At 34.2% G+C, this 22,590-nt stretch overlaps 1 protein-coding gene across 1 annotated transcript in view; it reads right to left on the bottom strand.

The window, feature by feature from the left end:
• Positions 1–22,590, bottom strand: part of LRP1B (LDL receptor related protein 1B) — a 1,825,680-nt gene that overhangs the window by 896,662 nt on the left and 906,428 nt on the right. The window contains exon 7 of the mRNA XM_072789062.1: positions 17,858–18,020. Within this exon, the coding sequence (XP_072645163.1) occupies positions 17,858–18,020 (163 nt within the window). The remainder of the gene's footprint in view (positions 1–17,857; positions 18,021–22,590) is intronic.

Here is a 22,590-nt window from a genome sequence, read left to right on the forward strand (position 1 = left end):
TCTTCCTTTCTTCTTTCTGGTAGCAGTATTAAAATGCTTATCAAACATAAAAGATAGACTTTAAGTGGAACAGACACAGCTGTATATGACCAATATTGTCACAGAGGGGTTAATTCAGCTCCTCCACCTTTTAAAATCTTTTTTGTTGGGGCCTTTTATTATTTACATGATGCCTCATATTATTGAACTAAAAGTAATAATACATATGTTAAAGTACAATCTCTGTATAAGCATTAACTCACTTGATTCTTATAATAATCTTTGATCGAAACATAAACTTTTTTTAAAAAGATTTTCAGTAATTAAAACATATCTTCCATTCAGTCCATAAGGAGCTATGCTGGGATTCAAATCTAAATCTGTTGGATTCTAGAGCATATTTTTATAGCTATGATGTAACTACTTACAACTACTGGGTTTTAGATGATTCTTAACAAAGAATGGAAATAAAAACTGAGATATAACTATTAATATGAAGTATAATGGTTTGAAGACAACAAGCTTCTTAAAGAGAAGTGATGGAAAAAATGGTGTGTCATAGGAAGTCTAAAGCAGAAATCGAAAATGAAAAATGACAAAGAACATTACAGTATATTTTATCTACAGAGTCAAGTGAGATGGTATACTTTCATTTGGGTGGGCTAGTCTCTGTGTCAACAATTGCCACTAAAAATAAATGTCTGATTCAGCATCCTATTTTACCAGAAGTTGTCTGACAGCTTGTATCTATTGTAAATGATGTGCATTAAAACAAGATTGCTCTCCATCTGCTAGAAAGTGAAGCAGTGGTTTCTATTATAACTATGTTTAGAAAGAAAATGAGTCAGTTACCTAGAGTAGTGAAGTGTACTCTGTAAGACAGTGAACTATTAAACAATCATACTCTATCACTATTGAAATTTAAAATCCGGAACTGCCAAATTATAGACAGAATTTTGCAGTTCAGGCTGTCAAAAGAGAAAAGGACACTAGAGAAAATAATTACGATAAGTAACTGCAATAATAACAGTAATAGTGTTACAAAAATAGTGACTTTTATCCATATACTCATCATTTAAAAGGATTGTTTCTTTTTTTCTTTTTTTAAAGATTTTTTTATTTATTTATTCACGAGAGACACATAGAGAGAGACAGAGACATAAGCAGAGGGAGAAGCAGGCTCACTGTGGGGAGCCTGAGGTGGGACTCGATCCCAGGACCCTGGGATCACACCCTGAGCCAAAAGCAGACACTCAACCACTGAGCCACCTTGGTGCCCCTAAAAGGATCATTTCTGTTCAGAAATGTATGACTAATCAGGAATACGACAGCAAGATTTTCTGATTTTAAATCGTGACTTCATTGATTAGTGAATGTGTGACATTTAGCAAGTGTTCTCTTTCCCGACCTCAGTCTCCTGATCTGTATAATGGGTATGATAAATACAGACTTTTGTGAAGACTAAACCAATGATATAAGCAAATGGCTTATAAAAGATCACAACAGAGTAAATGCATGACAGATAGAGAAAATTAGTAATCATAACAGACATAGTGCCCAATGGCATTTTGTCATAAATACTCTTAGGTAGCAACAAAGTTGGTTATAAAAGATGGAGCCTATATAGGTATGGGGGGAAAAACTCTTCTGATTAGTAATTAACCTTGTCATTTTTTGTGTTTCCCCCTCATTTCAAATCACTGGAGGTTTTCCAAAACTACACCAATGGCTAATATTGCACAGTTTTCTGGGGTAGCCATCAATAATTGAGGTCAGTGTTTGAGGAGAACTGCATTATCATTAATCCTGGATTGCATGGTACACCAGCATGCAGGAACAGACATTTTTAAGAAGACTGGCAACAGAATTATAGCTGTTACTTAGCAAAGAAGAAAACCTGTCCTTTCTAAGGGCAAAAGTTTGAAATTTCATCACTTAATATATCAAAATTGATAACAGGAAGCAACAAGTCTAACATCAACCAGGTTCAAATGTGCAAGTGAAAACAGGATTTGGACACAGATTGGCAAAGAAAAAGATACCACTGCCTCCCATCCCCTAATATAATAAAAATCTAAACAGAAAAAAAGTGTTGCTATCCAGGTTATTAACTTAATATTCATGATGGAGTTTGGTTACCAATTATACAAACTCTTAATTATAGGGTACCTATATACCACTTATGAATATGTCTATATACTCCTATTCCTGTCAAAGAGTAGATAGCAAAATGTATTCCATGGTGTGGATTTAGATCTCTTTTTTTTTTTTCTAAAATTGTGTTATCTTTAAAAAAATCTGTTTTCTTATGAAAAAGTATGAAAAGCAAGCAAACCTTGCAATTCTGAAGTGGTAGATAGGATAATTAGGCTCACATAAGTCATTTCTGAACAAAAAAAATATGTTTTGGGGGGCATTCAGGCCACCAACCTTAGAATATGACACCAGAAGAAGCATTTCTCATGCATGGGTGTGTCAGCTAGACCTTAGTTACGACCGAAATGTGACTCTCTCATTACTCTGCTTTCTCTCATAACCCCTCCTCCTGTGATTTCTCCCTTACGGTTCTCCTTGCCAGCCAGTCTTGCACTGAGTTTTAACTGTGCAGAGAAAGCATAGTTATGGGTCCATTGGCCCTCTCAATTTCTAAAGCTATTTCCTTCACAAACTGTGACTTGAATGGTTTGAAAAGTTCAGGGGAAGTAGTTTCCACACCACAAGAAATGTTAGTATTTACCCATTTCTTTTTTTCTCAGCCCATACAAGCTCTTTCATTTCCAAAATTGAGAGTAAATATTCCCTTCAAATGCCAGCATATTAACAAAGGCTGACTATGCATGGGAAAATTGAGCTCATCATTATAATCACTCGAAAAGATGCAGGGTGAGATTTCTTTCTTCTGTCCCCATAAGTTACACATTCAGGGAAACCACTCAACCGCTCTTCAGTTGTACTCCCGTGGCTTCCTAAGAGTTAATGATGCTTTCCAAAGGTGCTGCTTTCCCACTGAGGGAGTAACTGAGCAAGTAGACTTGGGCTCATTCAGAATTCATAGCTTCGTCGTGTACAGAGAACACAGAATTAAGGCATCTTTGGAATGTGGCTACCTGGGTGAGAATATGGTAGTCCTGGATGTCAACACTAGCGAAAAAAGACACAATTCTTCTGAAACAAGTCACCTGTTTCCTGACTGATTCACGATTACAGTCATATGATCACTTACAAATAGTTTATTTTTTCTTCCTTTTTCAAAAATTGAACAGTGTCTGTTTTTAGAACCTTAGGTTCATAGACGATTGAGCGGATACACAATTTCCATACCCCCCTTCTTCCTCACTCTTGGCTTCTTCTATTTTGTATTAGTGTGTCACACTTGTTACAATTAATGAAACAATACTATCTCATTGTTATCAACTGAAGTCCATAGTTTACTTAGGGTTCATGTTTTGTTCTATACAGTTAGTTGTATGGGTTTTGGCAAATGCATAATGAATGACATGTATCCACCATTGCAGTACTACATGGAGCAGTTTCATTGCCCTAAAACTTATTTTTATTCTATCCATCCATCCTCTCCTCTTCCCCTGCCCCAGCCTCTGGAAACCACCGATCTTTCTGTTTTCTCTGTAGTTTTTTTCCTTTTTCAGAATGTCATATGGTTACTTCCTTCAATTTTTCCGAACAAATCCAGTGTGTCATTTCTATTCATCTTCCTAGAACGGACACATATGCAAATTTACAGGTGTCCCATGTTAAGGTACAAAATCACCATACTGCACATTCCCGAGTGTCATTTTCCTCAGGACTGAGTACCCAATCTTGTGCATGAATGGTAGCTCAGCATAAACCCCCAATTTCCTCATCTTACCCCCCCTTCCTCCCAGATTAAAGCTGATTCATTATGGGTGTAGTGTAGTGGATAAGAATGCTAGTCACTTGAGTTTGAGCCCTGACTACAACATGTACTGGCTCGTTGACTATGGACACGTAGTTTACCTCTCCAAGCCTCATCTGTAAACAAAGATAAAGGTATTCACCTCACAAGATACCATGAAGATTAAATAGATCAATTTATAGGGAGTGCTTAGAACAATGACTGGCCAAAGTAAATAGTCAGTAATGGTGTTGATATTAATCTCTCTCTCTTTTTAAACATTTTATTTATTTATTTATTTATTTATTTATTTATTTATTTATTTATTTATTTATAGGAGACACAGAGAGTGAAAAGGGAGAGACACAAGCAGAGGGAGAAGCAGGTTCCATGCAGGGAGCCCGATGTGGGACTCGATCCCAGGACCCTCAGATCATGCCCTGGGCTGAAGGCATATGCTCAACTGCTGAACCACCCAGGTGTCCTGATATTAATCTCTTTCTTTCTCTGTGTCAAAAAAAGAGGGCCTAGCAGAACTGCCTATTCATATTCTGATGTAATACAAAACACAAAGAAAGTAAGATGGATAATGCAGAAGTAGTTAATTGACTACTTCTCTATATGTAACAAATAGTTGAGTCTTCAGGTAAATGATGATAGAGTGACTTGAGGTTCTGGGGTAGTTGAGATCATCTATGAGAACATGCTCAATAAAATCACCTCCATCATAGAGAATAGCACAGATGAGCTCACTATAAGAATTTCATGTGATATATTTGGCATCAATTCAAACAGGACAAAGGGGCAGTGCTGGATGCTCCATAAAGTATTGCATTATAATTTATCTCAGCATATAATGCTTCTGCATTATGAACACTAAGAATATTATTATGAAAAATAAATAATATAAAGATCTTTCCAATTCAAATTTTTTAAAACTACCTCCTAGAAAATGTCGTAGCTCAGAAATAAGTTTTGAAAAATATTATTTATTACAAGTATTTAAGATTAGAGACTGAGGGATCCCTGGGTGGCGCAGCGGTTTGGCGCCTGCCTTTGGCCCAGGGCGCGATCCTGGAGACCCGGGATCGAATCCCACATCGGGCTCCCGGTGCATGGAGCCTGCTTCTCCCTCTGCCTGTGTCTCTGCCTCTCTCTCTTTCTCTCTCTGTGACCATCATAAATAAATAAAAATTAAAAAAAAAAAAAAAAAAAAAAAGATTAGAGACTGATCTTCTAAATTTACTTATAATATTATTGGCTAAAATAAATATTCTTATTTCGTTTGAGAAAAATGGTATTTTAGCTTTGATTGCAATTAATCATACTTTAGCTGTTGATCCTATAGATTATGAAACAATTTTTGAGCTATTCACTATTATTCATCTTAATACAATTACTTTTAATAAAATATACTTAAAATTATTTTTATATCATGCAATATTGTCTGATGAGTAAAATCCAATGTGGGATAACTCTACAAAAAATTTTAAAAATTAAAACCAGACACAGCTTAAAAAAAAAATCTTTATTAAGCAACCTCAAATGTATGTATTATTATTCTACTTATCTTATCCAAGTACTTGTCTTTGAATAATTGAAACAGATACAGCTCCAAAGAGTAAGAAGAGCATTTAAGCAAGGTAGAATTTGCAGCAGCTAGTTCTATTTCTCACTAAAAATTTCCCTATCTTCAATCATCTAAACCTACGTATGTCTTATTCATCAGGGAATCACTATAGATCCTTAAAGTATCTCTTTCTATGGAATAGACTAGGATTTTCTCTGTAAATTTAGCGTGCTTCAGCATAAAAACAAACAAACAAAAAAACATGTTTGGGAGCCACAGTGTGAATAATTGCCGTGTTAAATCATCATAGGTGTCATCGATGCAGTTTTCACTGTCTTTGAATAAATGACAAAATGTCTTTCTTTTTCCTGCTGCATGGGAGTAAGTAAGCAATTTCCCTCAGTTGCTACACAGCAACCTTATGACCATGGGGTGGGGGGAAAGATGTAGCGGTGGATGGCAGAGCAGAGCTATGGAAGGGATATGGCTCTCTAATGATGCCATTGAGGTATCAATTCAACCAAGCCTGGATCCAACCAATCTTGCTCTTCTTTGGATTTCCTCTAAGTGAGAAAATAAATTCACTTATCATTTAAGGAGACAGAATTAGGATTTTTGTTACTGTCTAAAGTGTTATCAAACATACTGATCATTATTATGCTATATTTATACTGTTTCAGCTACCTTCTCTCTCTCTTTTACCTCTGGCATTACCTCCACCAATAATCCATTTTGTCTTCTACTCTCAGATTGAATTTCACATTATATCTATTCAAAGTATGCTCCAAAACAAACAAGGAAAAAAATTAAAACTAGCTCTCGTGTATATTAAAGAAAATCCAAGATAGCCAGTCTGGAAAATAAAGCTTTCTGTGGCCTGGTAGTAGCAGTGAGATCTTAAGAAGCACAAATAGAAGAATAATCATCATTCAATCATCTGGAAAGAGTCACAGCTCGAGTGGGGAGAGTTCATGGTGTTTCTGGGCTTTCCAGAAAGAGGGTGTTTAGGTTCTAGGAATTTGGCACAAGTATTTAGAGAAATTGCCCCCATATGAAGATGCTTATCATTTCATTTGCTGGCCAGGGTATAATATACTTTTTCTCTGATTATGTGTTTGCCAATCAAACTTTTAGAAGATCAAATGGATTTGTGAATGTCTCAAGAGGAGAATGAAAATGACTCTTTCAAGGTAAAATGATAAACCTGAATTCTGAATATTCAGGGGAATGTAAAAAACATTGGCAAAACAAGACCCCACTCAGTTTAAAATACCTTTTAGAAACAAAGGTATTTGCTCTACATTTAATTTGTTATTACCCAAAATGCAAAAAATAAAATAAAATCAGATAGTGGTTACAGTGGCAGATAGTCATCTGTTACCAGAAGCTCATAGCTCATGCTCCTCCCTTTCTAAAATGTGAAGTGGTTAACAACTTCCCAGTTAGAAACCATATATTTTTTAAATTGTATCTGTTTACTCATGAGAGACACAGAGAGAGAAGCAGAGACATAGGCAGAGGGTTTCAAAGCAGGTTTCTCACAGGGAGTCGGATGCAGGACTCAATCCCAGGACCTCTGGGATCACGACCTAAGCCAAAGACAGATGCTCAACCACTGAGCCACCCAGGTGCCTCTAGAAACCACATATTTTAGCCCCCTTACCTTCAGATATGACCAACTGACTAGATGTCACTAACTATTAATGTAGCTGAAATAATAAAAGTAGCTACTAAGCTGGAATTGGAAAAGAAATAAAGAAAAGAAAGAAAGAAAGAAAGAAAGAAAGAAAGAAAGAAAGAAAGAAAGAAAGAAAGAAAGAAAGAAGAAAAGAAAGAAAGAAAGAAAGAAAGAAAGAAAGGAAGGAAGGAAGGAAGGAAGGAAGGAAGGAAGGAAGAAGAAAGAAAGAAAGAAAGAAAGAAAGAAAGAAAGAAAGAAAGAAAGAAAGAAAGAAAGAAAAAAAAGAAGAAAGAAAGAAAGAAAGAAAGAAAGAAAAAAAGAAAGAAAGAAAGAAAGAAAGAAAGAAAGAAAGAAAGAAAGAAAGAAAGAAAGAAAGAAAGAAAGAAAGAAAGAAAGAAAGAAAGAAAGAAAGAAAGAAAGAAAGAAGAAAGAAGGAAAAGGCAGATGTGCTGTGCCTTTTCTCTCTCTCTCTCTCTGGTCAAAAAATCAGAGGATTCTCAGGCCCTAAAGGACATAGGAACCGCAAGATGAAAGGAGCCTCCATCTTTGATTCATCGCATGAAGAAAAGTTGGCTGATAGCTAAGAACACATTCATTGGATTCTACCTTGAGCAATAACACAGAAAGCAAATAAATGAAATTCCTATTGTGCTATCCACTGAAATTTATAGCAGTGAATGTTATCACGACAAATTCAAAACTTGGTAGCACAAGTACAGAACACCTTAACAAAAATTTAAAATATGTAACATGGGTTTCATTGTTAATGCAGCAGCATCAAGGTAATTATTGCTCAGGATTGAAAATATTCAAGGTTAAAAATACTTAATAAAAAATGTCATTTGCAGTGTCTTGAGATATATATATATATATATATATATATATATATATATGACGAAAAATAATATATATATATAGGAAGAAAAAAAAACACAAATGCTCTATGAGCCTGTGGATTGAAAGGAAGAAGTTTAAAAGTATAATAGTATTAGTATTAGTTTCTAATGCTTATTTTAGCAAGATACTACCGAAGAAGAAAAGTATAAATTAGAAGTATCTGATTGAGAGCAAAAACCGAAAGGGAATAGATCAAGTACAGAACTGAGGCCTCCCAGGTTTGGAAAGCAAGTTGTTTCTAGGACCCGAATAGTAAAAAAACAAACAAACAAAAAAAAAAACACTGAAAATGTCTTTGAGCAAAAAAGCCAATTAAGACCCCCCAATTAAACAGAAGAATTTCACCTTCAGACAAAAGGTGTTTGTTTCCCACTGAAGCATTGTTTTCAGGCCTCGCAGCGACCACCATTAGATTGATAGGGAAAACCAAGAGTATGAGGTACAAAGAAATTATTTGGGCTTGATAATTATCTCTAGAATATAATTTAGTGAGGATAATGATATATAGAAGTAATGGGAAGCAAAGAAATCAAAATTCTACCAATTTTCAAGGGAATTTATCACCATACAAGTTATGAGCCTAGCTTACGAAATTCTTTGTCTCTTCAAACCTTAAAACAAATTGAAAAGAACAAGAAACAGTCTGTGAAGTGAATTATAGAGTCCACAGGGGGGAGACTATATTCCCCATGGCCAATTTCAGATGTATTGATCACAATGGACTAGAAAGATCCTCCCAGAGGAAGCATAGGTAACGAACAATGGTCTAGGAGAAATGTTATAGGGAAAGAAATAGCATTTAGACAAGAGACTTCCAAACCTCCAGGGCAGGAGGGCCTTCCTTTACTTCCTGGCAGGCTTTCATTATTGCTCTACGCCAATGATTACTGTGTGCCTCCAATCTTCTTTTCTAGCTGATAATTTTTTGTTTGTCATTCTATCACTGGCCCATCGATTTATAAAGGGTATGGAAGGGACAGTGTGTAAAGACACCTTGTCTTTTGGTTCATAGTTTGCTGTATACAAGGAAGCACAATAGATCATAATGGAAAGGATTACATATCACCTAGAAAGCTTCCACTCCAACCTAAATGTAGTGTATTCTATGTATGGGATTAGATGTGTAAGGATGCATATGGATATTTGGTAGCCAGAAGAGAAGACTGTGACCGAATTGGCAATGTATTTATTGAAAATGGAATGCTCCCACTTCCATAGTGGAAGCATGGTGGTGCCGTGAACAAGAAACTGCCTGACCAGGTGCTACAGTTAATAGCTAGTCATCATGATGTACATGTGTATTTATTTATAACTAGAAGTTTGTATTTTTTTTTACCACTTTCCTCCAATCCTCCCTTTCTCCAACTTCGGCTACTGGTAATCACACATCTGATCTATTTTTCTCTGAGTCTGTTTTTATCACTTTTTGTTTAGATGTCACAAATAAGTGAGTTCATACAGTATCTGTCTTTCCTGTCTGACATCTCACTTAGCATAATGTCTTCAAGGTCCATCTATGTTGTCACAAATAGGAGGATTTCCTCTTTTTTTTTCTCTTATGGTTAATAATATTCCACTGCGTGTGTGCATGTACACACATGTATGTGTATATCACAAATTCTTTGGATAAAAATGCAATGATACATCGACAAACACTTAGGTTATTTCATGTCTTGGCTATTATAAATAACGCTACTGTGAACATGGGGGTGCAGATATCTTTTTGAGTTAGTGTTTTCATTGCCTTTGGATATATTCCCAGAAGTGGAATTACTATATCATATGGTAGTTCTATTTTTATTTTTGAATATCCTTCATACTGTCTTCCATAATGGCTGTATCAATTTACAACCCCACCAGCAGTATACAAGGGTTCCCTTTCCTCCATATCTGTGTGAGCTTTGCTATTTCCTATCTTTTTGATGAGGAACATTCTAACAGACATAAAGTCATAACCTATTGTGCTATCAATTTGCATTTCCCTATTAACTAGTGATGTTGAGCACCTTGTCATGTACCTTTTGGTCTTCATTTATCTTCTTTGGAGAAATGTCTATTCATGTCTTTTGCCCATTGTTTAATGGGGTTGATTTTTTTCTCTTTCTTTCTTCTTTCTTTTTCTTTCTTTCTTTTCTTTCTTTCTTTCTTTCTTTCTTTCTTTCTTTCTTTCTTTCTTTCTTTCTTTCTTTCTTTCTTTCTTCTTTCTTCTTTCCTTCTTTCCTTCTTTCTTTCTTTCTTTCTTTCTTTCTTTCTTTCTTTCTTTCTTCTTTCTTTCTTTCTTTTCTTTCTTTCTTTTTTTTTTTTTTTTTTGCTATTGAGAGTTGTGTTAGTTCTTTATATATTTTGGATATTAACCCCTTATCAGATACAAAGTTTGCAAATACTTTTTTTTTTTTTCCATCTGATATGTTGTCTTTTCACTTTGTTGATGGTTTCTTTTGCTATGCAGAAGCTTTTTAGTTTGGTATAGTCCTACTGGTTCATTTATCTGTTTATCTATTTAGTTAGTTAGTTGGGCTTTAGATGTCATATGCAAAAATTAATTACCAGTATACATGTCAAAGAGATTTATTGCTATGTTTTCTTCTAGGAGTTTCATGGTATCATGTCTTACACTTAAGACTTTTATCCATTTTGAGTAAATTCTTGTGAGTGGTATAAGATATGAGTCCAATTTCCGTCTTTTACATGTGAATATCCAATTATCCCAGGACAGTATATTGAAGAAACTCGATTCTTTCCACTGAGTATTCTTGGCTCTGTTGTCAAATATTAGTTAACCATATGTGCTTGGGTTAACTTCTGGGTTCTCAATTCTCTCCCATCAGTCTATTTGTTTTAATGCCAGCACCACACTATTTCGATGACTATAGATTTGTAGCATATCTGGCAATCAGGAAGTATGACACTTCCTGCCTAAACACAATTTTTACAAGTACTTACAAAGACAATGATATCAGTAAAACCGAAAGAAGACCAGATACCCTCAACATTTGACTTTTTTCTTTGTATGATTAAAAAGGAATCTTGAGTAAACACTACTTGACACTGTAAAACATCCACCTTGACTCTACAGCCAAGCCAGTTTCTCCCTAGTCAAACCACTAAGAATCCGGCTCGAGGGAAAATATCAATTTTAGATCAATATCCAGCAAGGCTTAGCAGTCAAGCAGAACAAAATATAACAGCATAAAAACTGTTTTTTTTTTCCTTCTTGTTCTCTTTTTTTTAGTTGGATATGAATATATAACCTACAGTAAAATTTTGAATTTATGTTATACATGAACGAGTGATAACATATAGGGGAAATGGTGTCAAGTACTTATTTGTTTTTAATTTTTGTCCTTTCCCTTGTGGTGGTGTTTATAAACTAAGACTTTCTATTTTTTGAAAATAACATTTGTGCTTGACCCATTTTACCTCATAAACTTCAAAAAAATCACTGCTTAGTATTTTATTTGTTATTTAGAATGTATGTTTTGTAAACTATAATAACTCTATCATCTGGTTGTAATATTTGATATTTGGTGAATAACTGTTAAACTCTATCTCCATGAAAGAATATATCACATCATTATATTTGTTGCCCTCATTACACCTAAGTGATATAGGAAATTCATCCATGTATTTTCAAAAGCAGTACCATGAGCCCATATGTACCTTTTGTTTTCATAGAACTCTATGTAAGAAACAATTAGAAATAATTTTAAACTACTTGGAAATATAAAATTATTCTTTTGTAATAACGGTGCAGATTCTTCCAGTATGCAAACTACTCTCTTGCAGAGAGTACAAGAGGTTTTTGGCCACTTGAGAATCATTTTAAAAGTGAAACAATAATTTACTTAATGTTACCCCAGTGGCTTAGAATATTCACATAGATTCCAAAAGTGTTGGAGAATCTGATAGAATAAGAGCTACCATCAGTTTCTTAAAGTATATTTTTAAAGATAAAAACAGGTATACTAGGACTGTTATCCAGAGAACTCCCACCCCAGATTTTTTTTTAAAGATTTTATTTAAAAAAAAATTAAAAAAAATAAAGACTTTATTTATTTAGTCATGAGAGACACACACACAGAGAGAGAGAGAGGCGGAGACACAGTCAGAGGCAAAAACAGGCTCCCTCTGGCGAGGCTCTCAGTTGAGGGCCTGATGTGGGACTCGATCCCTGGCCCGGGATCATGCCCTGAGCCAAAGGCAGATGCTCAAGAGCTGCCACCCAGGTATCTCCCCACCCTAGCTTCTTCTTTGTATTGTAAAATGTTACTGGGAAAAAAAAATGCCATTTGCTTTGAAAAGAGATAAGAAGAACATTCCTTGATATGAGTTTGAATGGCCTTGGCCAAAAGTAAATGGAATAATTCTCTTAGAAAAGGGAATAAAGAATTGGAACAAAGTATTTGTCCATATTCCAAACAAGTTTAGATAAGTTGAAAGAGACCCGCTAAGTGCCTGGAAAGAACAAGAAGTCAAAGAATTGTACATAAGAAAGAAATATCATACAACAGTGATTGTAGTAGATGATGTTGGTTCTTAATCCATTTTTGTTTTTCCATGTTAGGCTGGTCCCAATTTCACTCCCATGTCCTTCTGTCTTTCACATGCCAATGGTAAAAACAATGTATTTTGCTGTCCCATTCAGGTAGGTATCTACCCTATTTCTGACCAAACAGACATGAAAATATGTCTGCTAAGGAGCTCTTCCACACTTAAGGAAAATACAGTGCTCTCCCCCTCCCAAACCCCATCCCGCTTTTTTTTTTCTCTTTATTTTGAACTGAATACATTGTTCCTACACAGGATCCCTATAACTTCAGTAGTCCTTTATGACAAGAGAATTAGCCTGAAAAGCACACATTAAAGATAACATCACAAACATCACAGGTAAATGGACACACATCCTTAATGATATTGTTGAGCCACTCAAAGAACCAATACAGGGACTGTCTTATATCTAGATTTTAAGTGAAATAATAAATTCCTTTCATAACTTAATATATAGAAGTTGTTCTCTTTTTTTCTATTACTTTATCTATTTAGGAGGACCTCATTAATCAGTGTGAGAATTCAGAGAAGAAATCTCCTTTATAGGGAGTGGTTGGAGAGTTGGGAAGATACTAAATATATTTATCAGAAATAGCACCGTGACTCAGTAATTTAGAGATAAGCTTAATAAACTCTGAAAAATTACAGAGTAAAAAAGAACAGCAGAGAGTAAATAGAGATGTAGAATGTTTTGCATTATTTTATTTTGAGTTACTGTATTATTATGAATGATGTGAACTAAGGACACAGTGAGAGTTGATTTAATTTGGGGTGAGTTTCCAGTAAAGGCTGTAATAAACATAAATCACTCCAAATTACTCTTTCATAATCCCAGGATAATCACAATATAATTTGTATCTGAACGAGAGAGTGATTAAAGGTAATGTCATATATGAACCACCACCTGAAGAGAGGCCTGGAGAGGAATTTGGAGCATTTGACTCTAGACAAAATTAATTAATGAAAATAATTTGGTCATATATAAGACAGCTAATATGGGTTTATACCTTTGAGTGAGCCTTTGAACAAATAGCTTCACTCAGAATAGTGCAGACCATGAAACACAAACTTGAATATCCATGTCGTCTTGCCTAATCACATCAGCAACTCCTGAAAGGAACTTTGGATTGAAAAGTAGCAGTGATAACTCTCCTGAAGCACTTAGTAAACTGGCCAATTTAGGTAGGTGCCTATTGATTAGATAATTCTCTATGAATCTAAATGTCACCTAGGAATGTTCGAGTCACTGAGAGAAGGTAGTAGTAATGTAAATAGGCAATAAGCATATAGATATTTAGATTGATTATGGACAGATAAAAATGAAAATAGAGCTAACATTATAGTGATATAATTGAATTGTAGCTTGAATTTGTAGCTACACATAACAAAACACATTGGTAGGACTTGGGGAATAATAAATACAAATTTATAGACTAGGGATATAGTCACTACGCTCCATTAATTACCCCCGAGTATAAGAAGTGAGCAAATAGCTCCGTCGGTCCCTTTCATATAGGTGAATTTGGAGATCCACTCATCTGAATACTGTTCTTATGTGCAGGGTGAAGATTGTTTTAAAGATACACTAATAACCCAAAATATACTTTTAGGAGTTAGGTTTATTCATCTATTCTATCTATCTATCTATCTATCTATCTATCTATCTATCTATCATCTATCTATCTATCTATCTATCTATCATCTATTTATCTATTTTTTAAAAAAACTTTAAGTTCAAGATCTCCAAAAAGAAAATTAGGTCAAGTTAACACTTAAACTTAGTAAGATGATGATTGAAATTAATGAAATGTGTCCATTCTCTCAGTTTTCTTCTAATAAAGAGAAGTGTGACAAAAGATTTTGAAGGAGACTAATTTTACATCATTTTCAAGAAACATTTTTTGTGGGTATGTGTAGAGGATAGTTCTTCCTCAAAAAGGTAGGACTCACAATTTTCAACTTATCAAAATATGAATATGAATGTTTTAGGATTAGGGGCCTCATGAACTATAGATGACTATACAATCCTTCAATATTTATACTTCCATGAGGAGAACAAGAACACATAGTAGCATGTCTTTAGATATTTCCTAATGCTCAAACCTATAGCAACTTCAGAACTATCTGAGTCATAGTCAAGCACTAATAGATAGTGCTTCATCATGGGGCTGTAATCTATAGAGTTAATTCACCTATAGTGCAGACTAAGGAGATTAACATACAAAGATCAGCAGCAATTCTACTTATGTCCTCTTACAGGTGAATAGTGAATACAGGCTCTAACTTGGAACCTAGGCTGGCTCCAGGAGCCACTTAATAGAATTGAAAAACCTGATGTCTACCCCAAGAATCACCTTGTTACCAATAACCCTTTTCATGGGCATTGGCAAACCTACCTCATTTCTGGCTTCCCACAGTCACAGAGCATTTAAGATTAGAATTTAATAAATCCATCTTATTCCTTAATAGCTGTTTACTTTAGTTCTATCTCTAATTTCTTATCTATGATTAGTCTTGCTGGAAGTCGGGGTCCAGGTAGGTGATGGGAAAAAGCTTATTAACTATTTAAATACTGTCAATCACTCCTGTGTACAGGACTTGAGCTTCACTCCTTTGGTTCCTTGCAGTTGGCCTGCTCTTACAGAGAAAAGACGATGACACCCATTACCTTCGTTCCACACATGGGGTCATGGATTCACAAATAAATCCTACAAAAACTCTGCCATTCACACTCAACAAGTAAAAAATCCATCCTATATAGAAAAATGATATACATTACACCTAGAAAATATGAAATTCCTGCTCTTTCTCATGACTGGGGAGATTTCTTTTCCTCAGGTTAGCCATCTCACACAATTCTACTGAGTTTGGGTTTTGTACCTGGTACCGCACATCCACCAAAATACATTTTTTTTTCCCAAATGGACAAACCAACTTCATTATTATCACTAAAAGTAAGTTAAAATAGCCAACTAAAATATATATTTTTTTTCAATGCAGCTTTTGAAGAGGTAAGGCAACTAACCCTCCATTTCTACTGCTATTAAGGTCAAACTCTACGACTTTAAATATATTCCAATGTTTTCTGAAGTTACATGAGAATGAGCCAAAGATATACCAGTCACCATACAATTAGGAAAAGGTAGGAGAAGTCTCACTGGTGGCACATGTCCCCTTTAGTGGGTGGTGCAGAGTTATTCTAGCCTTAACGTTCAAAATACTCTGGCACAGGCCCAAAAGTAGAAGTTGAAGGAAAGAAAAACCTACTGTTCCTATTCTAGATAGTGTAATATTAATCCTAAAAAAACTTCTGGTAATAAGAGAAAAGTGGGATATTTGAAAGTGTGCTATTAGAAACTGGCTTATATTTATAAAAGAACAGAAGAGCGCTGCTTTCTCAGATTTCTCCAATTCACGATTGAAGAACTGCGTTAGAGATATAGAGCAAACCCAAATAAAAAATTCCAAAGAACCTATTGTGATAAATGATACAAGACAAAATTACATTTAAACAGTTACTAGGCCCAAAGGAATCCTGCAGAGAATAAGTACAAACAATATAGGGGTTTTCTACTCCTAATTCCTTTGACAAAAATGACAAAATATGGTTCTTTCATGTAATGACAGAGAGAAACAGGAATCTTGAGAATATAAAATGCGTTGCTATTCAGAAAAGGAGATGGTGTTCACATACATTTCAGATTGACAGTTTTATTTAGAAAGGGTCTCTGGATCTCTGTTTTTAAGAATGGGGAGGGATAAGATGATAGAATGAGGAGAGAAACACAATAGCTTCACCTCTTAACATTTTTGACAGGTAAGACTGTATAAAGGTTACTTTGAAATTCAGTTAGCACATCCAGGGAAAAACACACAAGCAAATATATTTCTAAACAGAATTCCAAAAGAATGCTGTTAGCACATTTGTAAATTTCCAATTCTTTCTTACTACCCTTATCCAACAACCCAAACAAATCAGTTTAAATACAACTTCTTTTACTAATGTCTTTTGAAGCATCGCTGCAGTCAGATTGAGTCAAGTAACCATCTGCTGCAAATACAAATAGAGCTACATTCAAGAATTATATTACACAGCCTTCCTAGCAAAGTTCTTACGTGCAAGCTGTTCTTGTCAAAATCAAAACCATTGTGATGATGCATCTTAATATTCAATCAGACTTTAAGTAAAGAGTGACAAAAGTCCACATATGGATGACAGCTGTTTCTTCAGTAAATATTTTCCCATTTATTGAATGGAGGCTTATGGCAGTTCAGGATATGTTCCATCAGACATTTCAGCCTGAACTGCTTGGGGACGATTAAAATGGTAACAAGGATAAAATTTCAGTTTCCAAATCTTTGCTACAACTTACATCTGAAAGAACAGCAGCTCCTCTGATTAAAATTGTACACTATGTCAGTAATTTGAGAGTATCCTTGCCCAGTACTAACTGGTGAAAAGACTGAATTTATAAGACTCTACATATATTTTTGCCCCTCCCCCTCAATAATGCCATAGCATTTGTAAAATTGGAAGCATAATTCCCATATTGATTTTCTAATCATATAAACAAACTCGATGGGAATTTAAACATTTATATTTTGACAAACTGTGAAATATTTAAAAAGATTAATGAGCCTATTAACTAAAAGAAGGTCAGATAAGACATCTTTTTAACCAACAAAGAGGCTTGCAAAATTAGAAAGACAGGAAAAAAACAAAAGTGAAATCCAATCCTGATGAATTCAGTAACTCCATAATTACTTAGTATTTACATATCAGTAGTTGGAGAAAAAAAAAAAAAAAAGCTGGTTTCAACTAATAAAGATGACCTCAATGTTTTAGTCATGTGCATGAACTTGTATTATGCCCCTTTTATAAATCCCAAATGTGCTGGATGTAAGTTTATTAATAGCACATCTTTCAAGTAGTATTTTTGAAGCTTGCTAACTACAAGGTCTACTGCTGAGGGAACTTAAAGTCTTCTCTCTTTAACCTAAAAGTATCCTGAGGCTCCTGTCTGGTGACCCCAAAGCAATTCGTAAGAGGATGACAGGTTGTTTGCATCTCAGGTTAAGCCAGCAATATTAATGTGTTGAGGAACTGGTACTCCCCAGCTTTTGTATGGCAAATTATAGGCCTTTTTTCCTCCTTGCAATGCAGTTGCTGAAATCGACATTTAAAAATCCCTTGAGCCTATAGTCAGTCTTAAATTTCAAAACTCCTGTCAGACTGTTGTATTGTTTTGAACTATTATATTTTTAAGTGAAAACTATTTCAGATCAAACACTATAAAAAAGAACTTCTTACCCTGCTATTGGATCTACTGCTATTGCCTTAGGATTGTGAAGCTCCAGGTCAATCAGGGTGACACATACAGACCCGTTGTAATTACAAACAAAGATCCGGTCACTGACATGGTCCACAAAATAGAGATTTCTGGTAAGCCAGTCAATCGCCATTTGTTGCACATCTGAAAAACACACATACACAAAATCATTACATTGCAGGTGCAAATTTAGTATCCTAAGCCAAAGAGTACAGAAGTCTGCCCAAACCATCACAGAAGACATATCAAAAGTAAAGGTAGTTTTATGATAAAATAAATCTGTCAATATAATTTCTTGCTATGCTAAAATAAGTGATTTAATTATGCTATAAGGTAATGACTACCTTTTGATACCTTCCTTCTTGTTATCTAAGCACTGAAGATGATCTAGACAAATGGACGAAGAATTTCTAAATCTTAAAATATAAGTATTTACAATAAAATTTTGTCTTAGTTCCCCCATTTATACGAAATAGTTCATTCATTTCAGTGGTTCAATGATATAGCTAAATTCTTGAGCAGTAAGAGGAATCAACTTTTTGTGAATCTAAAGGTAAGCCTATATTTTCAGATCCTCTTTCATTAAAAACAAACAGGAGGAGTGGAAAAGGTGGAAAAAGAGATCTGTAAGATGTTTTTGTTTACAAAGAATATTCAAAATAAAAGGAGTGGCGATATGTTTTTCAATGGCATACATAGGCCTTATAAGACAGGCCTGCTCAAAGATTAATTCTCTAGAAGCGTGTTATTCAATAATACTTTCTGTGATGAAGGAAATATTCTACATCCACGTTGTCCAATAAAGTAGCCATTAGTCAAATGTGTCTAGCGAACACTTAAAATGTTGCTAGTGTGACTAAATTTGTATTGTATTTCATTTTAATGACCTCAGAATTAAATTTAAAAGAAGTAGGTAGTGGCTAAAATGGATAGAGCAGCCCTGGGAGACTGTATCTGTGTTTGACTTGAATATCTTCTTTTTGATCAGACCTCAATATTGAAATTTCATGCTAATTTGTAGATATTTATCTGGTAGAAAAGATAACCCCGAAAGTTATGGATGTACTGCCCTGTGAGACATTAACCATTTTCATACTTATTTACACATTTTATTTATACACTCTTTTTCTTTAAAATGTCTGTAAATATCCAATTCTACTTATGCTCTGTGATCAGCAATACTGCGCTGGTTCTCTCAATAATTCCATAAATAAATTTCTTGTTCATATTTATTCTTGAATTTTATGACAATCATGTTTTTATCTATTAGAAATTATACTTTGATACCTCCTTGTTCAAACTTACTATGGATCTATGATTCATTCACTAAGTGGTTTCCTCCTACAGTCTGAACCTAAACATTCTTCCTACGCTTTGCTTCAAGATACTTCCGTAGTAACATGCTGCTTCAGTGAATGATATCCTTTCAACAGAAAGACTAACATAGATGCATGTGTCATTATTATCACTATAATGGTATATTGTCAAAGCAAGATATAAAAAGTAGCAACTTTGTGGGAATTTCTATCATGCCTTACAAGGACAAGCAGAAAGTGGATATTGTAATTCATTGGGCACACATTATCAAGCTATCGATTACAGTTTCGTTCCTGAAATGCAGTCTTTATGGAAAGATAACCATTTAAATGTTCCAAAAACTACATGCAGCCTTTTTCAACCCCATTCAGCAACCAGTATTTTGAAAAAAGCTGAACTATATCTCTGTCTACAGAAACCTGCAAATGCATGCTTTATTTTTTATTCTTTTTACATTATTATATCAACTAGAGCACAGAACCCATTGTATCAAATGTCATTTTAAATACCTTGGGTTCAGAGAAAGTATGTGCCAGAGCCCATTCTGTGACCCATCCCTCATGCTAAGCATGCAGTTTGTGTAGTCTATGCAATTGTAGTTTAAGACAAGAGTTTTTTGACAGCATTCACACCTTTTTTCAATTCTGTATCATTACAGAAAGATTCCCTGCTATTGAAACAATAGGTATTGTTAACAACCATCCATGTCTGAAGCAACAAGTTCTCACTAAAGAACCTCATAATTGGCCAAAAACTTAGTAACTGTGGGAATTGGCTTTCTTTCTTTTTCTTATATTTGAAGTTTCTGTCTAGTTTTAATGTAATCTTTTATTAAGATTGGAGAATTGAGGAAATTAAACAAAAAAGTTCAAGTAAATAAGCCAATAGATACATAGACAGTTAAGTAAATAAATTTGTCAATAAATTATTGACACATTTCAGGAAATAGGTGAATCTTCTAGACAATGTACTCAGTATTTCATTTTAATTTTACTGAAATATAACCAAGATCTTAGGAAATTGTTAAAGATAATTATAATCATTTTATGACATTATGAAAAAAAATCCTAAATTTTTAGTTAGATCCTCATCACTTTACTAGTACCAGAACAAAAATTTAAATATATTCCTGTTATTTTGTTTCCCAGTTATTTTTTATTCATTTTTCAACCAGTCAATGGGATTTTTCCTTTAATTTTTATTATTATTTTGTTTGGAAATGGATTTTATTATGGTAACTCAGAATTTTCTAATTGATATAAGTAAAGGTAACTTATCCGCTCATACCTACAAAATATCAATATTGGTAACATTTTAAACAATAGTAAAAAACACTGAAAGTATTTTGAAATTTGAACATCACATAAGTAGCTATTAACTATGTTTTTAAAATACAATATTTGCTAGGTCTAACAACTTAAAGTTGTACCCAGTGAAAATAAAATGAAAAGTTCAAGGAAAAAGTTAAAAAAAAAAAAAAGACAAATACTTACACTCTACAATTAGAGAAAAAACAATTTACAACAGATTTTTCTTTCTTTTTTTTTTTATAAATTTTTTATTTATTTATTTATGATAGTCACAGAGAGAGAAAGAGAGGCAGAGACACAGGCAGAGAGAAGCAGGCTCCATGCACCGGGAGCCCGACGTGGGAATCGATCCTAGGTCTCCAGGATCGCGCCCTAGGCCAAAGGCAGGCGCCAAACCGCTGCACCACCCAGGGATCCCTACGACAGATTTTTCATCCTGACCCAAGGCAAGTAGTTAATTACCAGAGTTGGTGAATATGGAGCTTAAACATTTTTAATTCACTAAAATGTAATGTATATTAGTATGTATACTAATATGTAATAATAATAATGTATACTAATATGTATACTAATATGTAATATTGTGGACTGAATTGTTTTTCCCCAAAATTCATGTGTTGAAGTCCTAACTTACACATTGCCTTAGAATGTGACTGCATTTGGAGATAAAGTCTTAAAGAGATGATTAAATCAAGGCCGTTAAGATGTTCCCTATCTAACCTGATCTATATCCTTATAAAAAGAGAATATGATATACAATGAGAGATAGTGAGAATCCCCACACACAGAGGAAAGGCTATTTGCAAGCCTAAGAGAGGCCTCAGCAGAATCCAAACCAGTTGAAACCTTGATCTGGAACCTCCTATCTTCAGAATTGTGAGAAAATGGATTTCCATTGCTTAAGCCACCTATTCTGTGGTATTTTATGGCACTCTGGCAAAATAACATACTTATTTAAGTATTGTTTAACAGAGTTGTCTATGCCACAAAATTATTAAGAACAAAAGTCAAAATCTTAAGAAAAAAAATATAAAGGAATATCTACATGTCCTTTCAATGTTATACTGAACCATTGTCTAACAGGCACCTTAAATTAATTTTCCTGAGTAATATATTGCTGTTTAACTTACAGTTTAATACTTATCAGATCCCAGTATCTATGAATTTAGATATTAATTTGTACATTGATAAACTGCAAAAATATTATGTCCAATAGAGATGCAAAGGATTTCCATCAGGTTGTAAAGATAACCCCAGTTTTATTGTACGATATGACATTAACTAGTCTTATATCTAATTTTAGAATCTTAAATTAGCATGTTTTTATTTCATTTTTTGTAAACACTTCAAGTTCTTCTATACTCCTTTGAAACAGATTTATGATCCTTCTGATTCTCTCATTAGTGAGCTAAGTGACTCCTTACCACATATTCACTATATATTTGTATGAATCAGGTTTTTAACTTTTTGATAGTTAGCATTAATAAAATTTACTTTTTGACTTCTATTCAATTTATTAGCAATATAATCTTCAACTACCCAGAGATGGAAAATGCCAATGTCCACAAGAATGAGAAAGATAATATAAATAATCAAAATTGTTGGAAGGAACTATGGCAAAGCTAGGAGATAACCTGGAGTATACAACTACTTAAAAGGTAGGCTCAATTCCAGCTTTTTGTTGTGACATAGAAATGCCTCATTATTTCAAAGGAGCCCAAAATACAGTCTAGAAGTGTTGCCTACAAGACACTCACTTCAAATCTAAAGACACACACAGACTGAAGAGAGGGAAAAAGCCATTCCATGCAAATGGAAAGGAAGAAATCTGGGGTAAGGGGGGTAGAATGCTCATATCAAGCCAAATAGATTTAAAAAAAAGAAGTTTGCAACAACAAAGAAGGACATTTCATAATGATACAGAGTAAATCCAACAAGAAGATATAACACTTGTAAATATTTATGCACCCAATACAGGAACAACTAATATATAAAATAAATATTAACAGATACAAACGGAGAAATTGATAGAAATAAGTAATACTCCACTTGCATCACTGGATTTACAGACAAAACTTAATAAGAAA

The sequence above is a fragment of the Canis lupus genome, chromosome 20, assembly GCF_048164855.1.
Source record: "Canis lupus baileyi chromosome 20, mCanLup2.hap1, whole genome shotgun sequence".
Classification (NCBI taxonomy): Eukaryota; Metazoa; Chordata; class Mammalia; order Carnivora; family Canidae; genus Canis; species Canis lupus.